The sequence below is a fragment of the Haemaphysalis longicornis genome, unplaced genomic scaffold, assembly GCF_048455015.1.
Source record: "Haemaphysalis longicornis isolate Haplotype H1 unplaced genomic scaffold, Haemaphysalis longicornis Haplotype H1 scaffold_6, whole genome shotgun sequence".
NCBI classification, from domain to species: Eukaryota; Metazoa; Arthropoda; class Arachnida; order Ixodida; family Ixodidae; genus Haemaphysalis; species Haemaphysalis longicornis.
Window position 1 is genome coordinate 27,412,475 of NW_027526407.1, and position 22,577 is coordinate 27,435,051.

The 22,577-nt window shown below is 56.6% G+C and overlaps 1 protein-coding gene across 1 annotated transcript in view; it reads right to left on the minus strand.

The window, feature by feature from the left end:
- The window catches only part of LOC144142347 (G1/S-specific cyclin-D3-like), a 47,099-nt gene that overhangs the window by 22,147 nt on the left and 2,375 nt on the right, over positions 1 to 22,577 (minus strand). Inside the window, exons 2-3 of the mRNA XM_077673776.1 lie at positions 20,849 to 21,064; positions 7,924 to 8,080 (exon numbers count right to left, since the gene is read on the minus strand). Of these exons, the coding sequence (XP_077529902.1) occupies positions 7,924 to 8,080; positions 20,849 to 21,064 (373 nt within the window). The remainder of the gene's footprint in view (positions 1 to 7,923; positions 8,081 to 20,848; positions 21,065 to 22,577) is intronic.

Here is a 22,577-nt window from a genome sequence, read left to right on the forward strand (position 1 = left end):
TTTCGGCACTACGAACCGTCACCCTTCCGATTTCAGGAAGTTTGCTGCCAAATTAAAATTATTTCCGCCAATTTGTTTAGAAATTACATGTGGTTACTGGGATAAATAAAACGCGGGCTTTCATATGAGCTAGAGAACATATACGCGACAACAATCGGTTGTCTGTCCCTTTAATAACAAGCTGCTCTGGCTAGCACGCGCGCAAGCGACGGGGTGACGCCACGAAGCAAGAACAGGCTGGAACGGAGAGGGTTGCCCCAGAGCGCCCCGTTAAATGAAGGCGTGGGGAGAAGGCGTCAGGTACGGCTCAGAGGCCAGCAGCCTGCAGAAGGGCTGTCTCGGGTGTCGCAGAAAGTCCACGGAACAAGCACTTTCGCTCTCGAGCCCTCTACTCGGGGTGCGCTCAACGGGAGCGTTTAGTGTGCGGGGGGCGGACATAACAAGCCCAGACGCGTTCGGCTGTCGCAACAGCGCAGGGTTGGGGAGGCCAGAGGTGGCCGCTCACCACAATGGACGCGGCACAGCGTCCGAGAATGCTTCTCGGAGGTTCGGCGTTCGAACCGGCGGCCACGCGAGGAAGGGGTGGGCGCCCCTTTCGTCCCCCCACCGCCGCCCAGCAGACGGCGGGGGAGGAGCGGCTTAACGGGACCACGGCTGTGGTGGCCTTTGAGCCACGCCACCGGACGGCCGACCGCTTCGTGCGTATGTTGACCCTCGAACGGGCTACGAACACGAGTAGCGGGGGGAGGGCACTGTCCCCTCGCACACACGGCCGGCGGCGCCCTCGGGAGGAGGCGCGCCGATACGCATCTCACGCGCTCCCGGGACTTAATGGGGCGCAAAACGAGGGATTTGGGAAGATTCGCCCACGGAGATACGCCTTCCCCCGGTCGGCTCTTTTCCGCATTCTCGTCGCCCTCAGAGCCAGTGACCGGACGAAACGGACGGCTGAGCCCAACTTGCCCGCTGCGCAACGCCCCAGCAAAAGAAGAAGAACACATTTATCCTCTTCTCTTAATGAGGAGTGATGTTTGGCCGATCCCCTGATTGGGTACGACTACAACAGGTTTGTGAGCACAGTTAGTTGATGATGGTGTCCGCCGGGCAACCATGCAGCGAAGCTAGAGCCCCCACGGGAATGCAACGTGTCCGCGACGATATTGTACGCCCTGGAGACCACCTTAAAAACTTCGGTCAACCCATTGCGTGTACGCAGGCTCGATTACGGCATCATCATCGCAAAGTCCACGGTGATAAGCGCGCCCCCTTGCGACCGCGTTCGCTGCACGTCACGGGAGCCGAGTAATCCGCCCAGTTGCAGCGTGGGCACCGCTGGCATCTCGGAGAGCGACGGGACACAGCGGGCCCTGCGGGTTCACCCCGTGCCCGATTGCCATTGGGGGAGAGAACACAGCAGCAGGATAAAGACGACTCTCGGGCGGTCCCCGTGCACTAGCGGGACGAGGCGAGCCACGCGGGCCGCAAGAAGGCGAAGCTGCTGCATCCGACACGCGCCAGCCGGCCTCCTCCTCCTCGGGAGCTGCAAGTGGAGAAGCGCTAATGGAAGCCCGCAAAACGGGGAAACAAGCAAACCTGCCGCAACCGAGTGGCGGCGGCGGCGGCAGCGGAAAGCCGCGAAGGCAGCCAGACTCGCGGGCTGGCAGCTGCGGTGGGCGCACATGGCGGCGGACTCGATCGCGCACCAGCTCGCGTGTGCCGATAGATTGATAGCTCCGCAGGGGGAGCCGGTTAGCGCACGCACCGCAAGGCCCGCTGGCGCGTGCTTCGCACCTGGGCACGGCCTCCCCCTCGGGCCGCGCAGGGGTGGAGGCAAAGCGGGGAAATAGCACCACGAGGCGACGTGAAAAATCGTGGCCGCAAAACGATGCCACGATACGCAGCAGAGGGAAACAACAGGCGGCTGCGTTGCACTGGGCCAGCCAAAACCTCGCAGGAGCCGGAGATAACTGAACTCGCGTTCGCTCGGCCCGATTCCGATAGTGAGCCCAGAGCAGACGCGCACAAAGAGTAACGACAAGTTGGGCCAAGAAGAGAACAAAGCGCAGAAGAAGCCCCATCATGGAGAGTTAACGAGCGTGCGTGACGCAGTCATTGGGGGGCTGTGTACGGTAGCCTCTGCTCAGGGGGGCCGTAATCAGAGCCTTCCGCATGGGCGCACCGCGCTAAGTGCGCACGTTCACCGCCGGGCCCCCTTCGCCCATCCTCTACCCCGCCGGAGAAGGAGGAAAACAAGCAGAAGAATTAATAAGGGCCCTTGACGGAGAGAGACTCCTCCCGCGGCTACCGGGCACGTGCGGATCCCGCTTCTTTTTTCTACTGTTCTCCCCCCACGTAACCGCGGCGGAGAAATCAATGAGCGCCCCGCCGGGACGACAGGAGGAGCGAGTGCAAACACGGGAGCTTCGCGCCCAAAGGGACCGGAAACAGCTGCGGGCAACGGCAGGGGGTTCGAACCCCACTTTTTTCCTTCGCTCGTTTCCTCTGGGAGCCAGAAATCCGTGCGGAACCTCGGTCGATTCGCTTCTTTCTTTTTTTTTGGTTCCCCTGCTGAGCCACTGTTTGCAGGCGGCCTTAATTAAGACAGCGGTGTCCAGAAAACGAACTGTTGCACAATACTCTGGCAAAGACGCGTAGGAGCCGCGGTAGCTGGCAGCGGGCGACTCGCGGAACAGTGGCGTACGGCGAGGCATATTAGGGACGCAGAGACCCTCCCGAGCCGGAGCAGACGACGACACGCACGGAGGCCCAAGCGCGGGTGCGAACTCGCAGACGACGAGGCCAGGGGCGGCCAGCTTGGCCCTTCCCCTCTCGGGGCGCGGAGAAAGAAGTGGACTGGTTGCCGGGTGGGAGAGGAGAGCGGACACAAAAGAGTGGCACGCGCTAGACGCGCGCCGGCTGGCCCATTGTCGGAGCAGCCAGGGGCATGCCGCATCCAGGTGTTCTGTCTGTCTGTCCCGCGCGCCGTGCCATTGTCCCCGCGACCAGAAGCCCCCGGGGGCCGGTTCCTGCGCCTCAAACGCCTGGGGAGGGGGAGCCAGTGCGAGAACCGCGGAGAGAGCAAGGATACGAGCAGGCAGAAAAGTCGCCTGTTGGCGCAGAACGATCCCTTTTCAGGCCCGCTACGCCGCCCGCGGACTGAAGGATCGCTTGACGCGTGTACGCAAGGCCGCAGGAGGAGACGGACAAAGATCGCCACCCACGAAACGGCTCTGCCCCCCCCACTCCCGTAGGTGGTACACGGCACGAGCAGCGTGTACTGAGGCGTGCAGGGCCCAGCCGCCGACACCCATGGCGGAGCAGCGGGCGATGCGTGAAAAAACAGCGCAATAAGGCGTCGGCAGGAGCCAGATGGGAGGATTGCTCCGCGAGAAATCCCGTTTCGCTCCCGTAAAACATCGGGGTCGCCTGCCACCGCGGCTTCTTCCAAGGGAGACTTCCGTGTACTTAAAGGGACCGCTAGGGGAGGGGGGACACTCGCTGGGCACCCTTCGAAACAGAAACCGAAGCGCGCCGTTCGTCAGCTGCCCACACGCCGGGCTTTTAAAGCGTGCGCAGCTATGTTACGAGTGTTGGCACACACACGCGCGCGGGCGGGCGCTATCTGCGGCCCCCTGCCCCGCAGTCAAGATTAGCCGACACCTGGAGCGCGTACTTGGCGTAACCACTGCCACTCGATCGGCGCGTCCCTGGGGCAACACCCTCCGCGGCCACCGGAGGCAATACGCGAGGCGCACTCTCTCAACGTGGCCACGTCAGGACGACACCGAGAGTCCCGAAGAAAAAAAAATTCACAGCATATCCACGGGGTGAATGATGATGAGTGGGCGAAGCTCCTGAGGGGAAATCATCGGTAAAACCGTGACTCTTCAGTGAAAGTTCGCCCACTACATCTGTGTCCGAACGTAACGTCTAGAAAGTCTCGCTTAAACCGCGCGTCGGCACCTTGGGGCTGAGCTCGCCTGATGCGTTTTGCAGACGCCTCACGAGCTCTCACTGCATCGGGGTCTGCCTGCCGATACGCGCGCTTTCTCGCCGCTTCCCGTTCTCTGACGTTTTGGAGATCCTCTTCGCGCCGCAGCCGTGCCGCTTCGCGTACGGCAGGGTCCTCGCGCCGTTGCCGTGACGCTTGGGCCTCTCGTTCTCGAACGCTGGGATCTTGGCGGCGTCGTCGCGCAGCCAGACGACACGCTTCGGCCTCCCGCTCTCGTACGGCAGGATCTTGGCGGCGGCGTCGCGCAGCTTCACGGAGCGCTTCTGCCTCGCGGGCTCGCACATCTGCAGCCTTATCCATCGGGCGACTCCGAGCGCGCGCCAACAGCGAACGGATTTTATTACAACGCTCCTCGCCATCTAGTAAACAATCCAAGAACTAAACTAGAGGTAGCCACGCCATCTAGTAAACAATCCAAGCGCATCTTTTCATCATATACAAGTACCGCCATCTAGTAAACAATCCAAGAACTAAACTAGAGGTAGCCACGCCATCTAGTAAACAATAGAAGAACTAAACTAGAGGTGGCTACATACATACGTCGAGGATGGACAGACCCACGCCCTAAGGAGCTTCGCCCCTAAAAGGGGGAGCGCACTCGGCGTGGCGGAGAACAACGGGCAAGGCGCGTGGGCCACAACCGAGGGGACATCCAACTTGACGGCCGCTGACACGCGGGGCGCGATTGCGCGCACGTACGACGACCCCGTCGCCAAGGATAGCTCTACAGAAAGTTATCAGGTCCCCGACTGGCTGGAGAGCGCGCGCAGCCACGTTCCTAATTACAATGACGCTGCACTCTGGGCAGTTTAGCGACGGACTCCCGCAGTTTGGAATGACCACCCACCCCGGGGACTACGCCTGGAAGACGGCAGCTGAACAACGCGGCAAAGTACGGCGGTCGCACAAGAGGCCAAGCCTGCACGTTACGAACATGCACGGCGGATGGGTGGTGCAAATGCCGCGGGTGCGAACGTCCCGGTTGAATGGCCGTACGTGCTGCTTCACATACGGGCTCCACTGAAGGCGATATTGGAAGCTCAACTTTGACGCCCATTATTGCGCCTGTATAATAATGTTTACGGAGGAAAAAAATGCACGACAAGGTTCTCTTTGCTGTTGTTTTCAGGATGGCTTTGTGAGCAATAACAAAACTGCAAGGTTACCCTGGCGGGCGATGCAACGATTCGTCTGTCCTTCGCGTCACTTTGAAGACGCCTCGAAAATTCACGCAAATAAATCTGCAGTGAAGGGCAGGCAAACGGCAGAAATTAAGCAGTCATAATAAATAGGTGCGGATTTATTGTACTTAGGAAGAGAAAACACAGCGCAAAGTTCCGCGGGCAGGAGTATTGGGCACGAAAATAACGCATTTCCTCTAGCCACACATAGAATGGAAATGCTTGCAAGGCGACGAATACAAAAAAAAAAGAACTGGCTCCAATCCATGCTGTGAAAGTGGTTGGAAAGCAAAGACTTAAACGACACCCATAACAATTTACCATGCGACGTCACTTGAATTCACACACGTGGCTCTACAAAGAGTGAAACAAGAGATTCTGCCAGCTGTTACTTGGAATTCGGGGGAGCGGCGTCCCCAACGCAGCAGCGTCGGCCAGGGTAGAGCAGTGGACGCGGCCGATGTAGCACGGCCGTGCGTCGGCAGAAGGAAAACGGAGAGGAGCGTCTTCCGAAGGGGGAGACAGCGGAACCTAGCCATCCTGGTGCGCTAGCTTGGGGCTGCACCACCTCGCGACACAAGCGTAGACACCGAAACAATTCGGCATGTGAGCTTAGGGATTCCCATTTATACCGATTTAAACTAGTTAGCTTTTTCGCTATTCTCAAACAATCTAAACTGAGGGAGCTTTTATAATCGGTATTTATCAGGACCAGTTGCTGCTTCCACCTTTTGTAATACCTCGTAAACACAACCGAATTGGTATTCGTTAATTTAGAAAACGGAGTCCCATTCGTGGCAAGCAGCGCGCAAAAGGTAGCTTTTCTTTAGTGGCCAGATGTCTGTGTGTGGTTTGTACATTTTGTATTCCCGGCCTGGAAACCAGTCCTTAACGTATGTTTGCCGCACGACCACTTAATTTCGTCGGTCCGTGTTACCCAAGAGGTTCTGTCGAACAAGTTAATCAAGCCGTGCGAAGGCAGCGCGCAATGGACTCGAAGATGCGCCAAAACAGGCCCAAAACAACTGTCGCTAAAGCAGACGACAAAGCCGTACCGCCGACGCGCCCACCTGTGTGAGCAGGCACCTCCGCGCGGGGAACACTGGGTAAATTCGCCGTACTCCGTGAGTGAAAGCCTCCGGCACCCCCGCCGCATTGGGAGTTTTTATTGTCCCGCACGCCGCAAAAGAACCGTTGGCTGGTAGAGGTAGAAAGCTTTGCTTTAAAAAGCAGAAAATCGGTGAGGACAGCTTCGCGTATGTATCACCATCACCTCCTGCATATTTTCAATGTCAAACGCACCAGCCCCGAGCGGCCAACCAACCCCTTTCCTTCCACTCCATCCACTCCCACCCGAGTGCTAGCCTTCCCAGCGCTTTAGTCCCGCGATTGGTTAATCTAGGGGCGACGCGTTGTGGAAAGCGGCTGCTCCGCGGCGGCGCTGAGTTGTCAATCGGTGGCCAGAGCGCCGCTATTGTGGCGGTCTCAAACACCGGTTGCCTTGGCAATCGCAACCAGGCAGAAGTCGCTCTCGAATTTAGCTACGGTCAGGTGAGCTCCGTTAAGCTCGGGGCCCCACCTTACGACATCTGGGAGAAACAGGCGTCCCACTCCATGGCCTCCGAGATCACCGCGAGAGCAAAGCGTGCGCGGGGTAATATCGGAGGCCACGCCCACTCGCTCCCACTGTGAAGCGGGCGAGATTGACAAAAATGCAGGAGGCGATGTTATGCCAAAGCAGGTACAATTCCAGCGGGTCGCTCAGTGAGGCGAGATAGCACTTGGGTCGGGTTCGGCCCCGTCACTGCAGAGGCATGCGAAGCACTCCGCGGGGGTCCAGCGAGGAGTCTCGTATATACATACGCGTTGCCGGAGAACTCTTGCGAGTGCGCTGCCCATGGTGGTTCCCTGCAGCGGGCGCCTCTTTGAAACAGCTGCTCTGAGGAGCCTGTTACGAATCGGCCAACGCCACGTGTTTAGCTGTTCCGAATCGGCCAACGCCACGTGTTTTCCGGCATCAGCTTCCACGTGCGAAGCCACGACGTTCGCCACACCCTTCAGGCACCTGCGCGGCGGTGAGTCACGCCTCGACATACCCGGCTCAGACGTTTTCGCTATCGGCGCGATCAACCTTCGATAGCGCGACCCCGGCACCTTTCAAGGACACTCTCTCCCCTCTCTCGGACGCCACGTGCAGCGAAGTTATGAATGACTCACAAACTGGGGAAAGAGCGTTGTGTGTGTCGGTGATGTTCGTGGCGTGTTACTCTTGGGGGCGTTTGACCTATTGTTGCTTTTGGGTATAAATAGAAGCAGCACAAACGCTGATATTCATTCCTGTCTGAGCAGCGAATCCATGCGGTCGCTCTGCTCGAGTCCTGTATTGTAACCTCGCCCGTCGGGGCATTGTTCTTTGGCTTCGGCTCACCTCTCGCTATGAAGTAAGCAGTTACGTTATCCTACTGCTCTGGACTTCTTCACGGCTGCAACAGCGGCTGGCCGCTCGCATCATACACGCTACCCATCGTATGTTGGAGGCCACGGAACTCGGATAGGCTGCAGTCGTCCTACCCGGTCGCAACAAGCCCTTTGGGCTAGCCTCGGCGGAGTACTCCAGCCGAAGGCCGCCTGTACATCTGAGCCGCTACCGTCTCCTGCCGTCCTCGTACCCCGGAGGGAGCCGGCCCCCGAGCCGCATGCTGTGCCGGTGCCCGCAGCAGGGCCACTCACCGGTGGCGCAGAGGGAGACGAAGGTGTGGGCGTGCCGGCGCACGGTGTCGGCGCACTCGGGCAGGCGCAGCATGGCCACCAGGTGGTCCACGAAGTCGCTGGCCACCACCGACGCCACGTCCCAGTCCAGCCGCTGCAGCACCCGCAGCTCCCACTCCTGCGCGCCCCGAGGGGGAGGAGGGAAGTGAACGGCGGCACACGTTCCCGAAAACTGCAAGGCGGGGGAAAGCTGCCAACGGGGCTGCTGCAGCAGTGCATCCGCGAACCGGCTCCCCCAGGCACCGCTGGAACGTTTCGAGCGCAACGAAGCGGCGTCCCCACACATGGCGCGCGGGCAGCTCGGAGAACGCACGAGAGTCGTACCGAGCACGCGGGCCGGGAGGCTGCAGAAGACTCTGGGGCACATTTGCAGCGGAGCTACGGCCAGTGTGTCTAGGCTGGCAATGCTGCGTGACGCGCCGCCATTGTGCCTGCACCAAGTAAGGTCCCACACCGCGTTTATCATGCACGCACGGAGGACGCGCCTTGCCGCTTCACCGTCGGCCTGCGGCCAGCGGGTTCGCGTACAAGCGGGCACTCAAGCCCCGCTTCGACCTCTCTGTCCGGGCGACCTTGGGCCCGGTCGTGCACCTTCGCTTCCCCGGAACACCACTGGGGCACACACAAAGGGAGCCCGTGCGTGCACTGCTGCCACTGGCGAGGCGTGCACCTTGCTCCCCGCACAACTGCAGGGACGGTGCACCGCCACGCATCGCGCCGCGGGCTTGAAAGGGGCTCCCTTCGGGACAGCGCCGATAATGCTGCCTCCTCGCGCATCGACGAACGCCATTCACCCGACAGCCCCGCCGAGCCGAGTCGCGATTGAGAAACGGCGGCGGCGCCCTGCTCCTCGCCTGGACGCAGGCAAGGGCGTAGGCAGGGGTTATCGCTAAGAAGTGGCCCCTGCGAACAGATGGCATGCGCGTCGCCCACGGCTCCCGCTGCAAGGAGCGACAACGAAACGCCGAGGGACTGCAATAATGAAAGCAACCAAGAACCACTTCTAAAAAAGAACAGTCAGAGAGCGAGAAAAAAAAAAAAAAAAACATCTGAGGGTTCACTGAACAGGGTACATCGAACGTGAACGACGCCGCAACCTGTCGAACGACAAGTGCATCCCGCAAGGTGATGCATTCCCCCGGCCCCCCTCCCCGGCCCCCTTTTTTTCGTTCTCTATGAGCCCACACCCGAACCTTAAGAAAGAACTTTTTTTTTCCTTCAAATATGGCGCCACGCATGCGCGTCTCAACTCTGTGTACGGATAACACACACACAAAAAGAAGCCATGGGACGGGACCTTTAAATTCTCGTACCAGGAAGGGTTATTGATATTCAAATGGAAGGAAGGGAAAAAAAGGGGGGGTGCGTATATACAGTGACAAACAGCTCGCCTAATGCGGCGGTAAAAAAATATCGACGTTGTGGCCGTGCTCCACGATGGCGCACACAAAAAAAGGCCAGCTCCATCCACGGCTTGTTTGCCCCTGTCGTAAGCAACCTTTCCCACCTATTATTTTCCCGCTGAACGAGCCAGCGCTCACTCCGTTGCCCCCGTTGCACGAGCGAGGCGCACACAACGTTCGGGCCGTGGGATCCGAACAACCAAGTCGACTCGCAGTGGGCCGTGACAGCCGGGTGACCCGCGGGGCGGCAGGTCGTCTTCCCGGAACAATTAGGCGGCACGAATTGGGGAATCTCTGAGAGAGACGGCAGTTGCCGCCACCCCTGGACGCGTAGTTTCCGCCGTGTAGACAACCGCGGCCTCCGAATGCAGCCCGTCGTCACAGGGGAACGCGGGCCAAGATCACCAAGAGGGGCCCAAGAGGACATGCAGGAGCCACGAGCGGTCGTACCCGTCCACGTGTGACGCAGCGCGATTCCCACAAGGCAAGGCACGACGCTCAAAACGGAGACGGCAGCGAAGCACTGAAGACGAAAGGAGCGCACTCTGCAGCAGCGCCTGTCTCCGACTCATACAGCACCAGCTCGCGAACATTGCACTAACGTCCCCTTGCCAACTCTTGGGTAATACACACATACTGCCGCGTGGCTGTTGCACTCAGTCCAACCCTATTTGCTAAATTTGTAGTGCTTGCTGCGACAAGCAGTACTCAGTTTCAAGTGACTGTATCTTGACCTCTCTGTGTGCTTTTCCCTTCCCCGAAAAGTGCATACCACCGAGCTAGTACATTCCATTCGGTCAGCCGGTCTCCCGCTCTGGCCCTAAAGCCTCCTTCCGCAACAAACGCTATCGTCCCAGACTAATTCGCGATGAGACGTTTGAGTGGCGCCTCCTGGCTCTGACGTCGGCTTGGGGACTCGCGCCGCTGTCGTCTGCTACACTCTGCGTGTGAGGGGCAGTGGCGGTCCCAAGGGGGGGGCGAAGGGGGCGGTCGCCCCCCCCCAAAGAGGTCCTCAGTTTCTTATTTTTAGTTTTTTTAAGCATTCCACTTGCGCGAAGTTAAATCCCAGCTGGTTGCACCGCATACGCGCACACGCCTCCATGGTTATCACCACCTCCGCAGAATTGGCGCAAGGAGGCGAGCGAATCTTAATTCGCCTGCCCCCCCCCCCCCCCCCCCCAAAAAAAAATCGCCCCCCCCAAAACCGATCTCTGGGACCGCTACTGGTGAGGGGCAGCAGTGCCTACGCTAGAAATCGCCCGCCTTGATGCTGTAGTGCATTAAAAAGCGCATTCCTAGTAATTCAGTTGTTTTTGGCAGCTTCTGGCACACCTGAATAATTTCAAGCTGTATTCCCCATAAGTTTGCAACACACGAGGAGAGAGAGAACAACTCTGTTCAGAGCATCAATCAGAATATCGTAACTCGTCCTTTCTAGCTTATTGGCGAGGTACAGCGCTCAAAGCTCCTCGATAAGTATTCAAAATGCATAGGCTTCTCTGCAGTATTTCTGAGATGATCTTATGGAGACTCAACAGTCTAATGCTACGTACCAAGCGCAGGAAATAAAGCGGCTGTCTTCTATTTCTTTAGTTGTTGTTGACTTTATCAGATGAATGTTTATTTCCTGTGCCCAACACATTATTTTTCTGCACCATCCCAAACGTCTTATTAGTAGGCTTGGGGATATTTGGAAGGCTCACAAAGATCGTGTGGATATTCTCTTCGGGCCGTATGGCATACATTCCCTTCTTCGCAAATTGGCTTTCATCATGGCTGCGTGCAAAAAGTGCATATCCGCAGCGTGCTTGTTTTATTCACATGCAAATACAATGAGAAGGTTTGTGCTACGCCACCGCGATCGCGCCCCAGACAACGTTGTCTGGAGTACTCGATGGCGGTTTTTGTGCTCCGAGTTTCTATCGTAACCGTCGTTATAATAACTATGAAACCGAACAATTATGCATGATTACGATGTTGACGGATTGATGTACGCGTTAACGAACGCAATAAATAGTATACGCACATATAGTACAACAACCAAAACCAATGAATATTTCCAAGCAGCTCTTTATTGTTTTCGAACCATTTCGGGCGTAGAGAACAAATCCTGGTCTACTCGTGATGGCGTTCCATCAAATGAAAAAAATTACTCTTACCCTCTGGTCGGCCCACTAATCAGCGCGATTTTACTGTTAAAGTTTTCTCCTCCTCCTGTTGGAGGCAGTTTTCCTGTAACGCATATTTGAATATCTGGAAGATGATGGCTCTGGCAAATGTACCGAAGTATCCCTCGAAATTTGAACAAACATATTGTTACTATCTTTACCGTAACCTGACTCGTTTTGCTGAATAAACCTCCGTACTGGTTAGAAGCCCGGTATAAAACCAGCACTCGCCCATAGGTTATTTGGAACTCAACTTACAGTTTTTGCATCCCACGAAAGATGTCGGCATACTTTCATGCCATGACAACGGGAAGTGATGTAATACAATAATTTCGAGCGTTCGGCAAGGTTGCAAAAACTGTTTTACCTTGCATACGATTACGGGTAATCATAATGCCTTCTGCCGAAGCCGATAGCCCCGAAGGCCAGGAATTTGTTTTGGTCTTTTATCTTCGCTGTTGTCGGTTAGTAGCAGCTGGCTGCATGTTCGCTTTGTTCTAAAGATTGCTTAATACAGAAGCTGACGCCTAGCTCCGACTCTTCGCGCTCCGCACAGGACCGGCTTCGCGAGGAAAGGAGCGATGCCGGCAATGTTTCTTCCGTAGCGGTATCCAAAACAATACTTCAACTCACGCCTCGAACTAGTGCATGCGATTTGAAGTCTATTACAGTAAAAGCTCGTTAATTCGACACCCGTTAATTCGGAAATTTGGATAATTCGTACGGCTCTATTGGTCCCGGCCAAAGCACATGTTACTCTATGGTACCAAACCTTCGTTATTTCGTCAGAATTCGCCCCCGCGGGCACCGCTTAATTCGGACAAATGCTGACGGCTGCCGCTTCACAAAAGTGTGGTAAATTAGTAGCACTGGAACCACTGGAGTGAAACAGAAACCTGAGAGGCATCGCCATCGTCATCAACCACGATTCTGACGAAGAGTCATGCGAGGAGGTGCAGCCACAACCTCATTGCACCTCACGAGAAGTCTCTGAGGCGCTTTTGATATTGGAGGACGTTTGTCTGAGCAGTTCCGACAGTTTGTGTGCTGTTGGCCACTTGGAAGAGTTAAGAAAAATTGTAATGTCAGCCGGAATCTGCGCGAAAAAGCAGACGGCTATTACAAAATACTTCAGCAAATAAACGTATGCTTCTCCAACGTGATTTTAATGTTGTTTTTCCTATTCATTCATTAATTCGGCGTTCGGATAATTCGGACATTTTTCCCGGTTACGTGAGATCCGAATTAACGAGCTTTTACTGTATTATGATAAAAAATTACGCGCACGCAACATCCGGTGCGGACAAACAAGCAGTCGGACAACGAAGTGCGAGGACGCGCGTAAGGATGTCGCCAATCGGGCGGTCAACGTCGCGACGGGATCACGGGGCCTCAGCTGGAGAGGAAGCAATGGGTGCACATTCGTCCCGTGGCCGTCGACCACACGCTGCAGGGAGACGGGGCAGAGTACGCGTGCGCTATTTGCGACAGCAGCAGACGCCATCCATCAAGGCGCAGCTTTCCTGCAGATCCGCGGCGCGCGTTGCGACGATGCCCACTGCGGGCACAATTAGTGCGAGGCGCCGCCGACGACGGGAAAGTGCGCGCTTTCCCGACGACGGACGCTTGCTGTCCGCCGTGACGCCGTGTACAGCTCAACCGATTACTCGTAATTTGTGCGAACACAGGTCGACCGATCAGTCGATCACCATTGCCACGTAAACGAATGCTGTAAGCACACGTTCGCGACTCCGGTAATAAAACGAACATGTCGGTCGGTTTCATTGCATTCTGTTTCTTTACCGCGGCCATTCTTCGAGCGCGCCGCGAACGGTGACCACGACCACGAGGCGGGTTTCTTGACACGTTGACACACGCGCTGTCCCGCGGGCCGACAGGGAACGTCAGGCCCGAAGGGGCAACGTGAACCCCTGCCGGATCGATCAACACTCGCGGAAATGGCGCGTCTTGGCGGCCATGCTGGGCACGCAGCTGGCCAGGAGCGAGCGACCGCTAGCAGTCGGGGTCGGTGGGGGCCCGAGAACCCGGGCCTACGAGCTTCGGGGGCGCCTGTGTCGTCGAAGGGCAGCCGCAGTCGATTCGTCAGTCGAGGGCGCTTTGTTCGCGGCCTCTCGTCACGCGTCAGGGCTCGCCTCGGGAGTCAGCGGCAGGAGTCACGTGGCGGCGGCCGTCACAGCGTCGCCGTCGGGCCCGGGGCCCGTCCTCCGGAGGGCCGCGGGGGAGGGCCATTACTGGGGCCGCTCCATCACGCCGGCTACAGCACAATCGCGCCGTGGCCCTGCTGCAGGCTGCGCGTGGCACTCTCCTCGGCCTGCAGCAGGTGCACTGCTGGGAGGGGCCCCGCAGCTGCGACAACGGGGGAGGACGGAGAGGGGGAGGCTGCTGCGCTCTTCCTCGCGTGATGGATAGCGGCCCATTCTGCGCGGCCTGCATGCGCAGCAGCAGCAGCAGACGCCGTCGCCGCCAAACAAACAGGCGCGGTCGTAACCCCGGCGCCGGGCTGCGCAGACGGGGTCAAAGCCTCGGGGAACACCCCGAGTGGGGGCGGCCAAGGTCGGCGGCGCTGCTGCTGCTGCAGCTCCTGTCGCGCAGATTGGAGATGCGCGTCGTGGCGTTGACAAGCAGCGCCAGGGGACGCCGCGAGGCAGATATACTTTGTGTCGACGCTGCACAGCAGCACCCCGGCCCTCCCTCTTGTCAGGCGCCCCGGACGGCCTGGTTGCGCGTCTCACAAAGCGAACACGCATACTCCGTTACAAGCCGCAGGCGCGGCACCTCAGTGCGCAGCCGTCATACAGACGACACTATACGTAGACGCTGCCCATGCTCCCGCGTGACGCTGTGTCCCGAGGGTCTTCTGAGGCACTCTTGGCAAACTTGTCGCGCATATGCGTCCCCTGATATACAACCACAGCGTGCAATCGCTTTAAATGAACCCGCGCGGTTCCTGAACAAGCACCGTCGAGGACTAGCGGAAGGCGAGCGAAATGTGCGCGTATACGCGTGGCCTCCGCGATCGGCTGCCGGCGGCGGCGCGCCGCCGGCAGCAAATCGCGGAGGCCACGGTATACGAATGACGAGAGAAGGTGCCCCAATCCAGGCAGGCACACAGCTCCGCCGAGAGAAGTGAATGTGCACCGAGTCCCGCCACACTGCGTCACTCGGAGGGCCATCCTCTTGGCTCTTCTCTTGGCCCCTGCGGGGCAGCGCTCCAGCTGACGAGCGAGCACGGAACTTTCTGTGCGCGCAGCGACTTGAGTGGGCAACCGGTCTTGGCCACTGCGGGCAGCGGCTTTGTTACCAATCGGCACTTTTCCCACTTTTTTTGTTTGCCTGTTTAATTACACCAACGAGTTGAGCCAGCCGAACGCCGTAGCACCAGCGTTATTTTTATGCATTTTAAATGCAGAGCATTTCAGTAACTCACGATGTCACCCGCGTTGACGTCCGTAGTCGTAGTCCGCACCCCTCCCCTACACTACATAAAAAAAATACTATCTGGCGCCTGGTTGCGATCCCTCGACCCTGCGGGCGGAACGCAATGTACATGGTGCTCTACCCACTGCGCCACAAAGCCGACACAGAATGGGAGGCTACGAGCGCGCCTTATATCCTTGACTCATTCAAACTACGTCAAGAAGCTGCTGATACAACGCATTCACTACCACCAACTCCCCAAACACTAAACGTTAACGCAATACACCCACCCCCTATGCGACGCATTTACTCGAGTTCCCCTCGCGGGGAGATGGGCCCAATTTTTTTTTGTTTTTGTACTGCTCTCAGATCGCGTCTACGCAACAGTTTCTCAAGACTACATTTTTTATTTGCTTAAAAATCCGATTATAAAGAGAACCACCCGACGGACTGACTGACTCAGATTTGAAATTTAGGGAGTACATTTGTGTCCTGGCGTAGGGCCTCACTAAGGTGCGATTTTCATAAATTGCACTCATAAGCGAGGAAACGGGGAAATTGTATTTTCGTAATATAGTTCTTACTTCGCTCACACATTCACACAGAAGTGCTTTTTGCTGACATGTGTAGCCCTTACGGAAATCTTAAAAGTTGTTTTAGGGTTTCGCCCTGACTAACACCATCGGAGCAGTTCAGCATTTCGGAACAAAATTGGCGTTCTTAAAGATCCTCCAATAAATGCTTCACTGATTCATTTATCAAATGGGTTTTTGCTAATAAAAGTTACTCGTACGAATGCAGAAAACAAATTTTAAGGATTTCGCCCTGCGCCGCACTAAAATGGCAATTTTTTTTAACGACACGCCTGACGAGCCGGAAAGGGCTAACACGTGATGTCAACGCCTAGCCAAACTACTGGATCAAACAGCTTCCAAATTTATGAACACATTGTAATTATGGTGTAGGAGCTCAATATTGCTGATATGTTTAAAACTTACACCGCGGAGAGAGTTAAAAGCGTCGGTGAAATAATTTTTTATTTTTTTAATCCCAGGCCATTTGAGATATTGAGCTGGCTTTTGTTGATATCGGTAACTTACTCAGGAAACTAAACACTGTTCTAGGGCACTTTTTCCCAAACCAGGGACAATCGGGATTTCGAGAAAACTGCGTGTTTTTACACATTCCTCGATACAGCCCATCGATATATCCAATTCGTTTTCGCTCGCACATGCTGCCCGTACAGCTGTCGAAAAACGTGCAATTTCAGGATTCTGTCCTAGCACGCGCGGCCAGCGGGATTTTTTAAGTTATACACTCCTGGACGTGGAATTGAGCTCGATTTCCGCGCGTTCGCAATCTGTTGGAACTTTCTGCAACCACGCGCGCCTCCAGTATGAGCTTGCGTTATCTACCATAAAACCACGACCGATGAGTACCGCTCGTACCTACTGAGAGAACTCTTCCCATGGGTAAGCAGTCGTTTGAGCGCACCATCTTGGCACAGTTTGTTTCGGGAGCGTTACAGTACAATGCAACACCACTTCCTGCAGGCACGGGTAGCTAGGGGGCGCAAAAGCCCCCTCCGAGCAACCCCGGAACTACTGCCCCGCCCCCTCATCCTCCTCGCCTCCCTCGAGATAAAATCCTGCCGACGCCCATGGTTCCAGGCGTTTCCCACTACCACGTAACGCCTCCTGTAGGAGGCCATGCGTTGACAGCCGATGTGCCGACAGTTTTTAATCGAGCACAACTTCGCGGTGAACTGCCGAGTCATGAAAAGCGAGAAATACCTGAACAAGTGTTGTGCTCATTAGCGTCATTAGTATAGCGGCCCACCCAAGCAGCGCCAGGTACTGCTGCTAGTTTGAAATGACCCTGCGAGGCTTCGCTTATGCGCTTTCAAGGCTGGCCGCGCACTGCGGTTGTGCCGGCGTGCGTGAACCTTGGCGACAGAGCAGAGTTCCGCAAAGTCGGATGAGGCGCTACCGATGTTCGATACACGACGACCGTCGCCTGGCTATGCCGAAGGCGCACCTCTTCGCAGAAGGAAAAACCACTGCGGCACAAAAAGCGCGGACGAAATTTCGGTCATACGCCTCACTCCCTTCAGGAACCGACCCAGATGCCAGCTGCGCACACACGAAGCAATAAATATCGGCAGGCATGTCAGCTGCACGACGCAGTGTGGCATCAACCTCTGACCGAGACACGTCACGAGAAAGAAACGCACAGAAAGGTACAGGGGCCGCCGAAGACAAACGCGGCATTCACGCATGCAGCACTTTCGCAGTGATCCCCCCGGCCCCAACGTTGCCCGGCCCTGCAGTGCGCAGTGTACTCGAGCGAAACTGCCCCTCTCACCCGCCGCACTGAGTCCAAACCGACACCGATAGATTTGGGCACTGGTGGCGGCGTCTGTGATTGCGGGCCATGCGCAGGGCGACGTCGAAAGTCGTGACCAGGGGCCCTATTCTCGACTGCACAAATTGCCGGCATTTCGCCCGTGTTTTTTTGCGTAAGCACGACGTAAGCAATCAGTGACGTGCTGCACCTATAGCTATGACGACATGCAGTGTAATTTGACGAGTCACTCATAAAGATCGCTACCAAGGTATCAAATATTGTGCAAGAAAGATATAAAAACACTTGGCATGTACTATAAAAATTAATACGGTAGCTGAGGCTGACAAGAAAAACACATTTCTGGAGGTCAAATTTGACGCCAACACCACAAGGCGATCGAGTAACGTTGATCCAAAAGCGAGCGAAAGGCGGATGTCGAGCTAAAGAACATCACACAATTTTTTTACCGTATCTATTTATTTCTTTCAATCGCTTTTATTAACATAGCTGGGCTCTCTGCTTCAATGCAAGCTTTGTTGCGTTATCACCTTCCCTGCCGCCACCGCCGCCACGCCATCGTCTGCTGCTATGTTACAAGTTTATGGCGTGATCACAGAAAAAAACGGCCGCGACCATCGCTTCTATGACACATAAGAGCAGCGAAGCGCTACGCCTGATAACCGCGGAGCGCACCGATGTCGCCGATTCACTCATTCGTCAAGCTCGACTGCAATCAGCGCTGTAATGAACTAAATAGTCACTTTTCATTGTTATTTTTCTCTTGAGTTCGATCATGTGACCCAACAGCTTACTAGGACAAGTATGGACAAATGCCATGCATTGGGTTCTCTTTGTCATGGAGAGGCTTGTACTGCCCTCTTATGTTGCGGTTACGCCAAACAAATAATTTTTATTTCATTGCCAAACATAGAAGCAAAATACTGCATGTTATTTGTATGTTCCATGATCGCTGACTTGGAAGCAGTTGAAACTATAATTTGTTCCGGTAGGAAACACGCTTTAAACAGCGCGCATGCGAAACTGCGCCTGCTGGAAATTGCCGCACATTTCGCGGCGCCGTAAGCCGGGGCAATATTGTGCCCTATTTTGCTTGTATTTTGCGACAAAAACAGCCGCCATTTTCAAGCATTTACGTAGCGTTACGTCACTTTTACGCAAGCTGAAGTTGCCAATGCATGACGTAATCATTCCCGCCAACTGTTTAAATTACGTCACGCCTTCTCAGCCAATCACAGAGGGGGTGTGTATTACAAGCAGTATTGTTGTTGAATAGCAAAGGCAGGCTTACGTTGTCATGTCCGCTGCATTTAGTCTGGTTTTTCATCGCCGGCCAAGAATTATGCGCCTTTAGTAACGAGAAATAAGGCAAACTTTAGAACTGGTGTCCGTAGACGACATGAAACGTCAAAATGACGACAGCACACACAACCGCTTTGTCAACCGGAACCACGTGACCAAAATTGAAAGCCAATCAGAAAAGACTTCCGGAAAATTGCCTGAATTGCCGGCAATTTGTGCAGTCGAGAATAGGGCCCCAGATGCACGTTAGGCAGAAGCATGGGTCCAACCCTCGGTCGCTGTTCTCTTTTATTCCTGCTTCCTATTATATGCACTGCGCTCATCGCTCTTCCTACCGTCGCTCAGGGAACGTCTCCGGAATCCAGAAACGGCCTCGCGGGACAGATGCTCGGGGACTGCGCGGAGGAAAGCGCACGCACAGCAGACGCCGCCTAGCGGGACCATTGCGCAACTTGGCCGCAGTAGCGGGCGAACAAACGCGGAGCAGCAACGAAGTGGAACGAGAAGCGGCGTCGCCGAATTTGCCTAATCGATGCCTAATGGCGCGCGGAGGCCGAGAGAGCGAGCGCGCCCCGCTCAGTCCAGTCGGGCCAGCAGCTGTCGGCAGCCGCGATAGCGATCGCAACTGCGCATAACGGTGGCCACAGCCTCGGGAAAGGCGCCCCCACGGGCTCGTCCACGGGATGTCCCCAGCAGTAAGATTGCTGCACGCGTAAATACAATTCGCTGCACACGACACACGCTGAGCAGCAACATGCCTCCCACTCTTTTTCGCGCCAAGCGGACGCCCTCCGATCAGCCAGACGGCGCAGAAGAGGCACTGACCTGAGCACGACGACGGGGCTGTTAAACGCCCCCGATCGGGCTCTAAGCGACAGCCGAGAGAGGGAGGAAGGGGGAAAGTGGGGATTTAACAGCAGCGTCTCCCGTCCACGCTTGCCGCCGGGGGATCCCCCCTGGCGACATCCGAGCCTCGCTTTCATGCGCCCGAGGTTTGAAGAGGCCGCCGCCAACCCCTTGGCCACCGCGGAGGGCGAAAGTGTCCGCTCTGCTCCCGTTGACCTCTGACCTCGGCCACGCGGGAGGGCACGCACTTTCTCCCGCCCACAATCGCTGACTCTATCCGCGGGGGTCACGTTCGGAACACGACCGGCACCGCCACTGTTTGCGCTGCCCGCTCCCTCTCTCTGGCCCACGCGGTAAAATGCCGCTACTGCGGGGTGGAGAGTTCCTCGGGTTGCCCGCTGCCCCGCAGGGGGAGAAGAAAGAGCGCCCGTTATCTCGGCGGGGGACGACTCGGACCACCTGCCGCTCGCAGGAGATGCTGACCGGCTCGACCGCTTTCGGGGGACCGAAGAGCTGCTGTTGTGGCCAACTGTTTATTTAAACGGGCACTGTCCCGGCGAGCGACCCGAGCCTGCGCCTGACTTCAGGGCAGGGGCCGCTACGTATACGTGCAGAGCGAGCCCAACAGTGAAAGCGCACAGAGGTAATGCACGTTGGTGACCACAGCAGGCAAAACGGGTGCGAGAGCTCAGCTGAAACTTCGTACGCACGATGGACAGGTCGCTCTGCAGCACCTCTAGCATAGCGCGACGATGAAAGACCAGGGGCGGTACTCTCCTAACTGACCCTTTTGCGCCCCTTCCTCGTGACGGACTTCCGGTTAAGCAGTGAGCGTTGGCAGTAGGTTTGCCGCGTTTGCGTTACGTCAGTTCCGGTTGTTTGCTTTTAGCCAATCAGGCCTTGCCAAAAGGGACACTTTTGAAAGGGACGCAAACGGGACAAAACTCGAGAACACCGCCCCAGGTGAGTGCTGCATGCAGCTCAGCCGCTTGCAAGGACGCGGCCAACTGCGGGCTAATCAGCAAGCTGGCCATCAGCAGGTGTGCGAGGCAGGTCCCACGATTAGATTGGAAGGCACATTTCCAGGAGCGTGCTTTCCTACTCACGCGCTTCAAGAGCACGCGGCTGGCTCGGTGGTGGACGCGCTTCGGTGCAGGGAAGCGCGCACTCCTTCTCGCCGCAGTGCAAAGGACAGCCGGCCACAGAACAGGCACGGAGCATCCCAAACCTCACGCCCGCGCACGCATTCGGCCCGGCAGCGACTGCAGCCTTTCGGGCCGCTTCGCAACGCGGGCACGTTCCCAAGAACCCTGTTCCACTGCTGCACTCGAGACGCGGGGAGGCAGGCAGCCAGGCAGGGCATACCTGTATCTGGCGGGCGGAGACCGAGTTCTCGGTGAGGTAGGCGAGGTCGTGGAGGGCCAGCGGCCGCGTCTGGCGCACCTTGGAGGCGAGCAGGAGGCAGACGCAGCCCAGCAGTTGCAGCTGGCATTTGCGGGCGGCCGCGCGCGACAGGTACCGGTCCAGAAGGTTCATGGCCGTCGGGAACACCGAGTCCCGGCAGCCGCGCTCCTCGCACACCTGCACGCACCAGAGGAGGGGGACACGCACGCTTTTTCTCTCCTCTTTCTCTTGCCTTAGCCCAAGTGCACGACCAGGAGAAACGCCCACGCACCTTACACGTGCATATACACGCGCACTGCACTTTCAGCGCGCTGCTGAAGCCAAAAGCTGGCGCCGTCACGGCAACACAATGCAGAAGGGTGTATCGATACACAGCAGAAGTAGTTCATTAGCATGCCGCGGCATGGTTACAGCTCGGAAGAAGGACGGCTCTTATAAGGTCGGGAAAAGAGAAACGAAACGGAAAAGGGTATCCCAAGGAAAGTCCTGCGCGCAATTCTCCGATAGTGCGCGAGCATTCCATGGGCGCGTGTGAGGAGTGGATTCGCCTGCAGCCAGGAGGACGAACTCAATCCAGCCCTGCCACTGTGCTCCGTTGAGGCCCCCTGTGAGGCCCCTGCGCCACAGATCAACGCGTCGGGTTTGACGACGCACGCTGTTGCAATTTGCCCAATGAGGCAGCGATGCGGCCTTCGCGGGAAACCAGAGACGGCCGCGTCCAAATCACAAACGTCGTCGAAGCCTTTTCGGCGGCGCGTTGCTTCTATTAGTATACGTGCATTCGCCGCTCCTGCGTGACGACAGCACGTGTACACGACGCCCGATGCCCCGCCACTCAGACCTTTTCCGCTCGCCTCGGCCACGATTGCGACGGCGCTGAGAAACCTCCTCAACCACGCACACGAGCTGCGCCTGCAGCCCATGGAACCAAGTGGTGCGCGAAACGTTTGCCCGCACACACTTTTGCATGCTGCCTCTGCAACAAACGAATCAGCTTCAGGTCGCGCGAATGTACATCCAAGGGGCTGTCAAACGGGTGCGTCCGAGTCCACCGCGTCACGTGACTGGCGAGCTGCTGATGGAGCACGAAACGCAGACGGGAAAGGAAAAACCACCAGAAACGCCGGACATCTCCGAAGCAACTGTGCTTCGGACGCCAATGTCGGACCATATGGCCAAGTTAGGCAAACACCAACTAGCTCAACTTCCGTCTTCCAACGGACAAGGTTAACAATGCCTGTCCCCATGGCCTTTCAAAGCTACTCCTTAGTTCCCAACGACAACCCGTCTTCACTACAGGAGGACATGTAATACAATGTGCGCACATGCCTGCCGACGGACCCGAGAACTCAGCAAGCGCACCTCGCAGACAGCGATTGCAGGCTAGCGAGACATTGGATGGGCAACGGCCAGGGCAAAAGAATTCCTTACTCGTACGTGCTGCGATGAGAGAACGAGCAATTTGAAAAGAGGGTCATTAATTACTGAAAGACTCGAAAATATTTCACCAATTTCAAAGGTTTGTAATGCGGGCCAGCCATACAGACACATCGCCAAAAATCTTCCTCAACCCCTACATGTAGGGAGGACAACGCGCTAGTGAAGGTTTCGCAGAGTTTAAGTTGTACATTCGGAATGCAGCGCTCAAGACCTCGAAACGCGAAGGTTTGTCCGTAACAGCCTGAATACC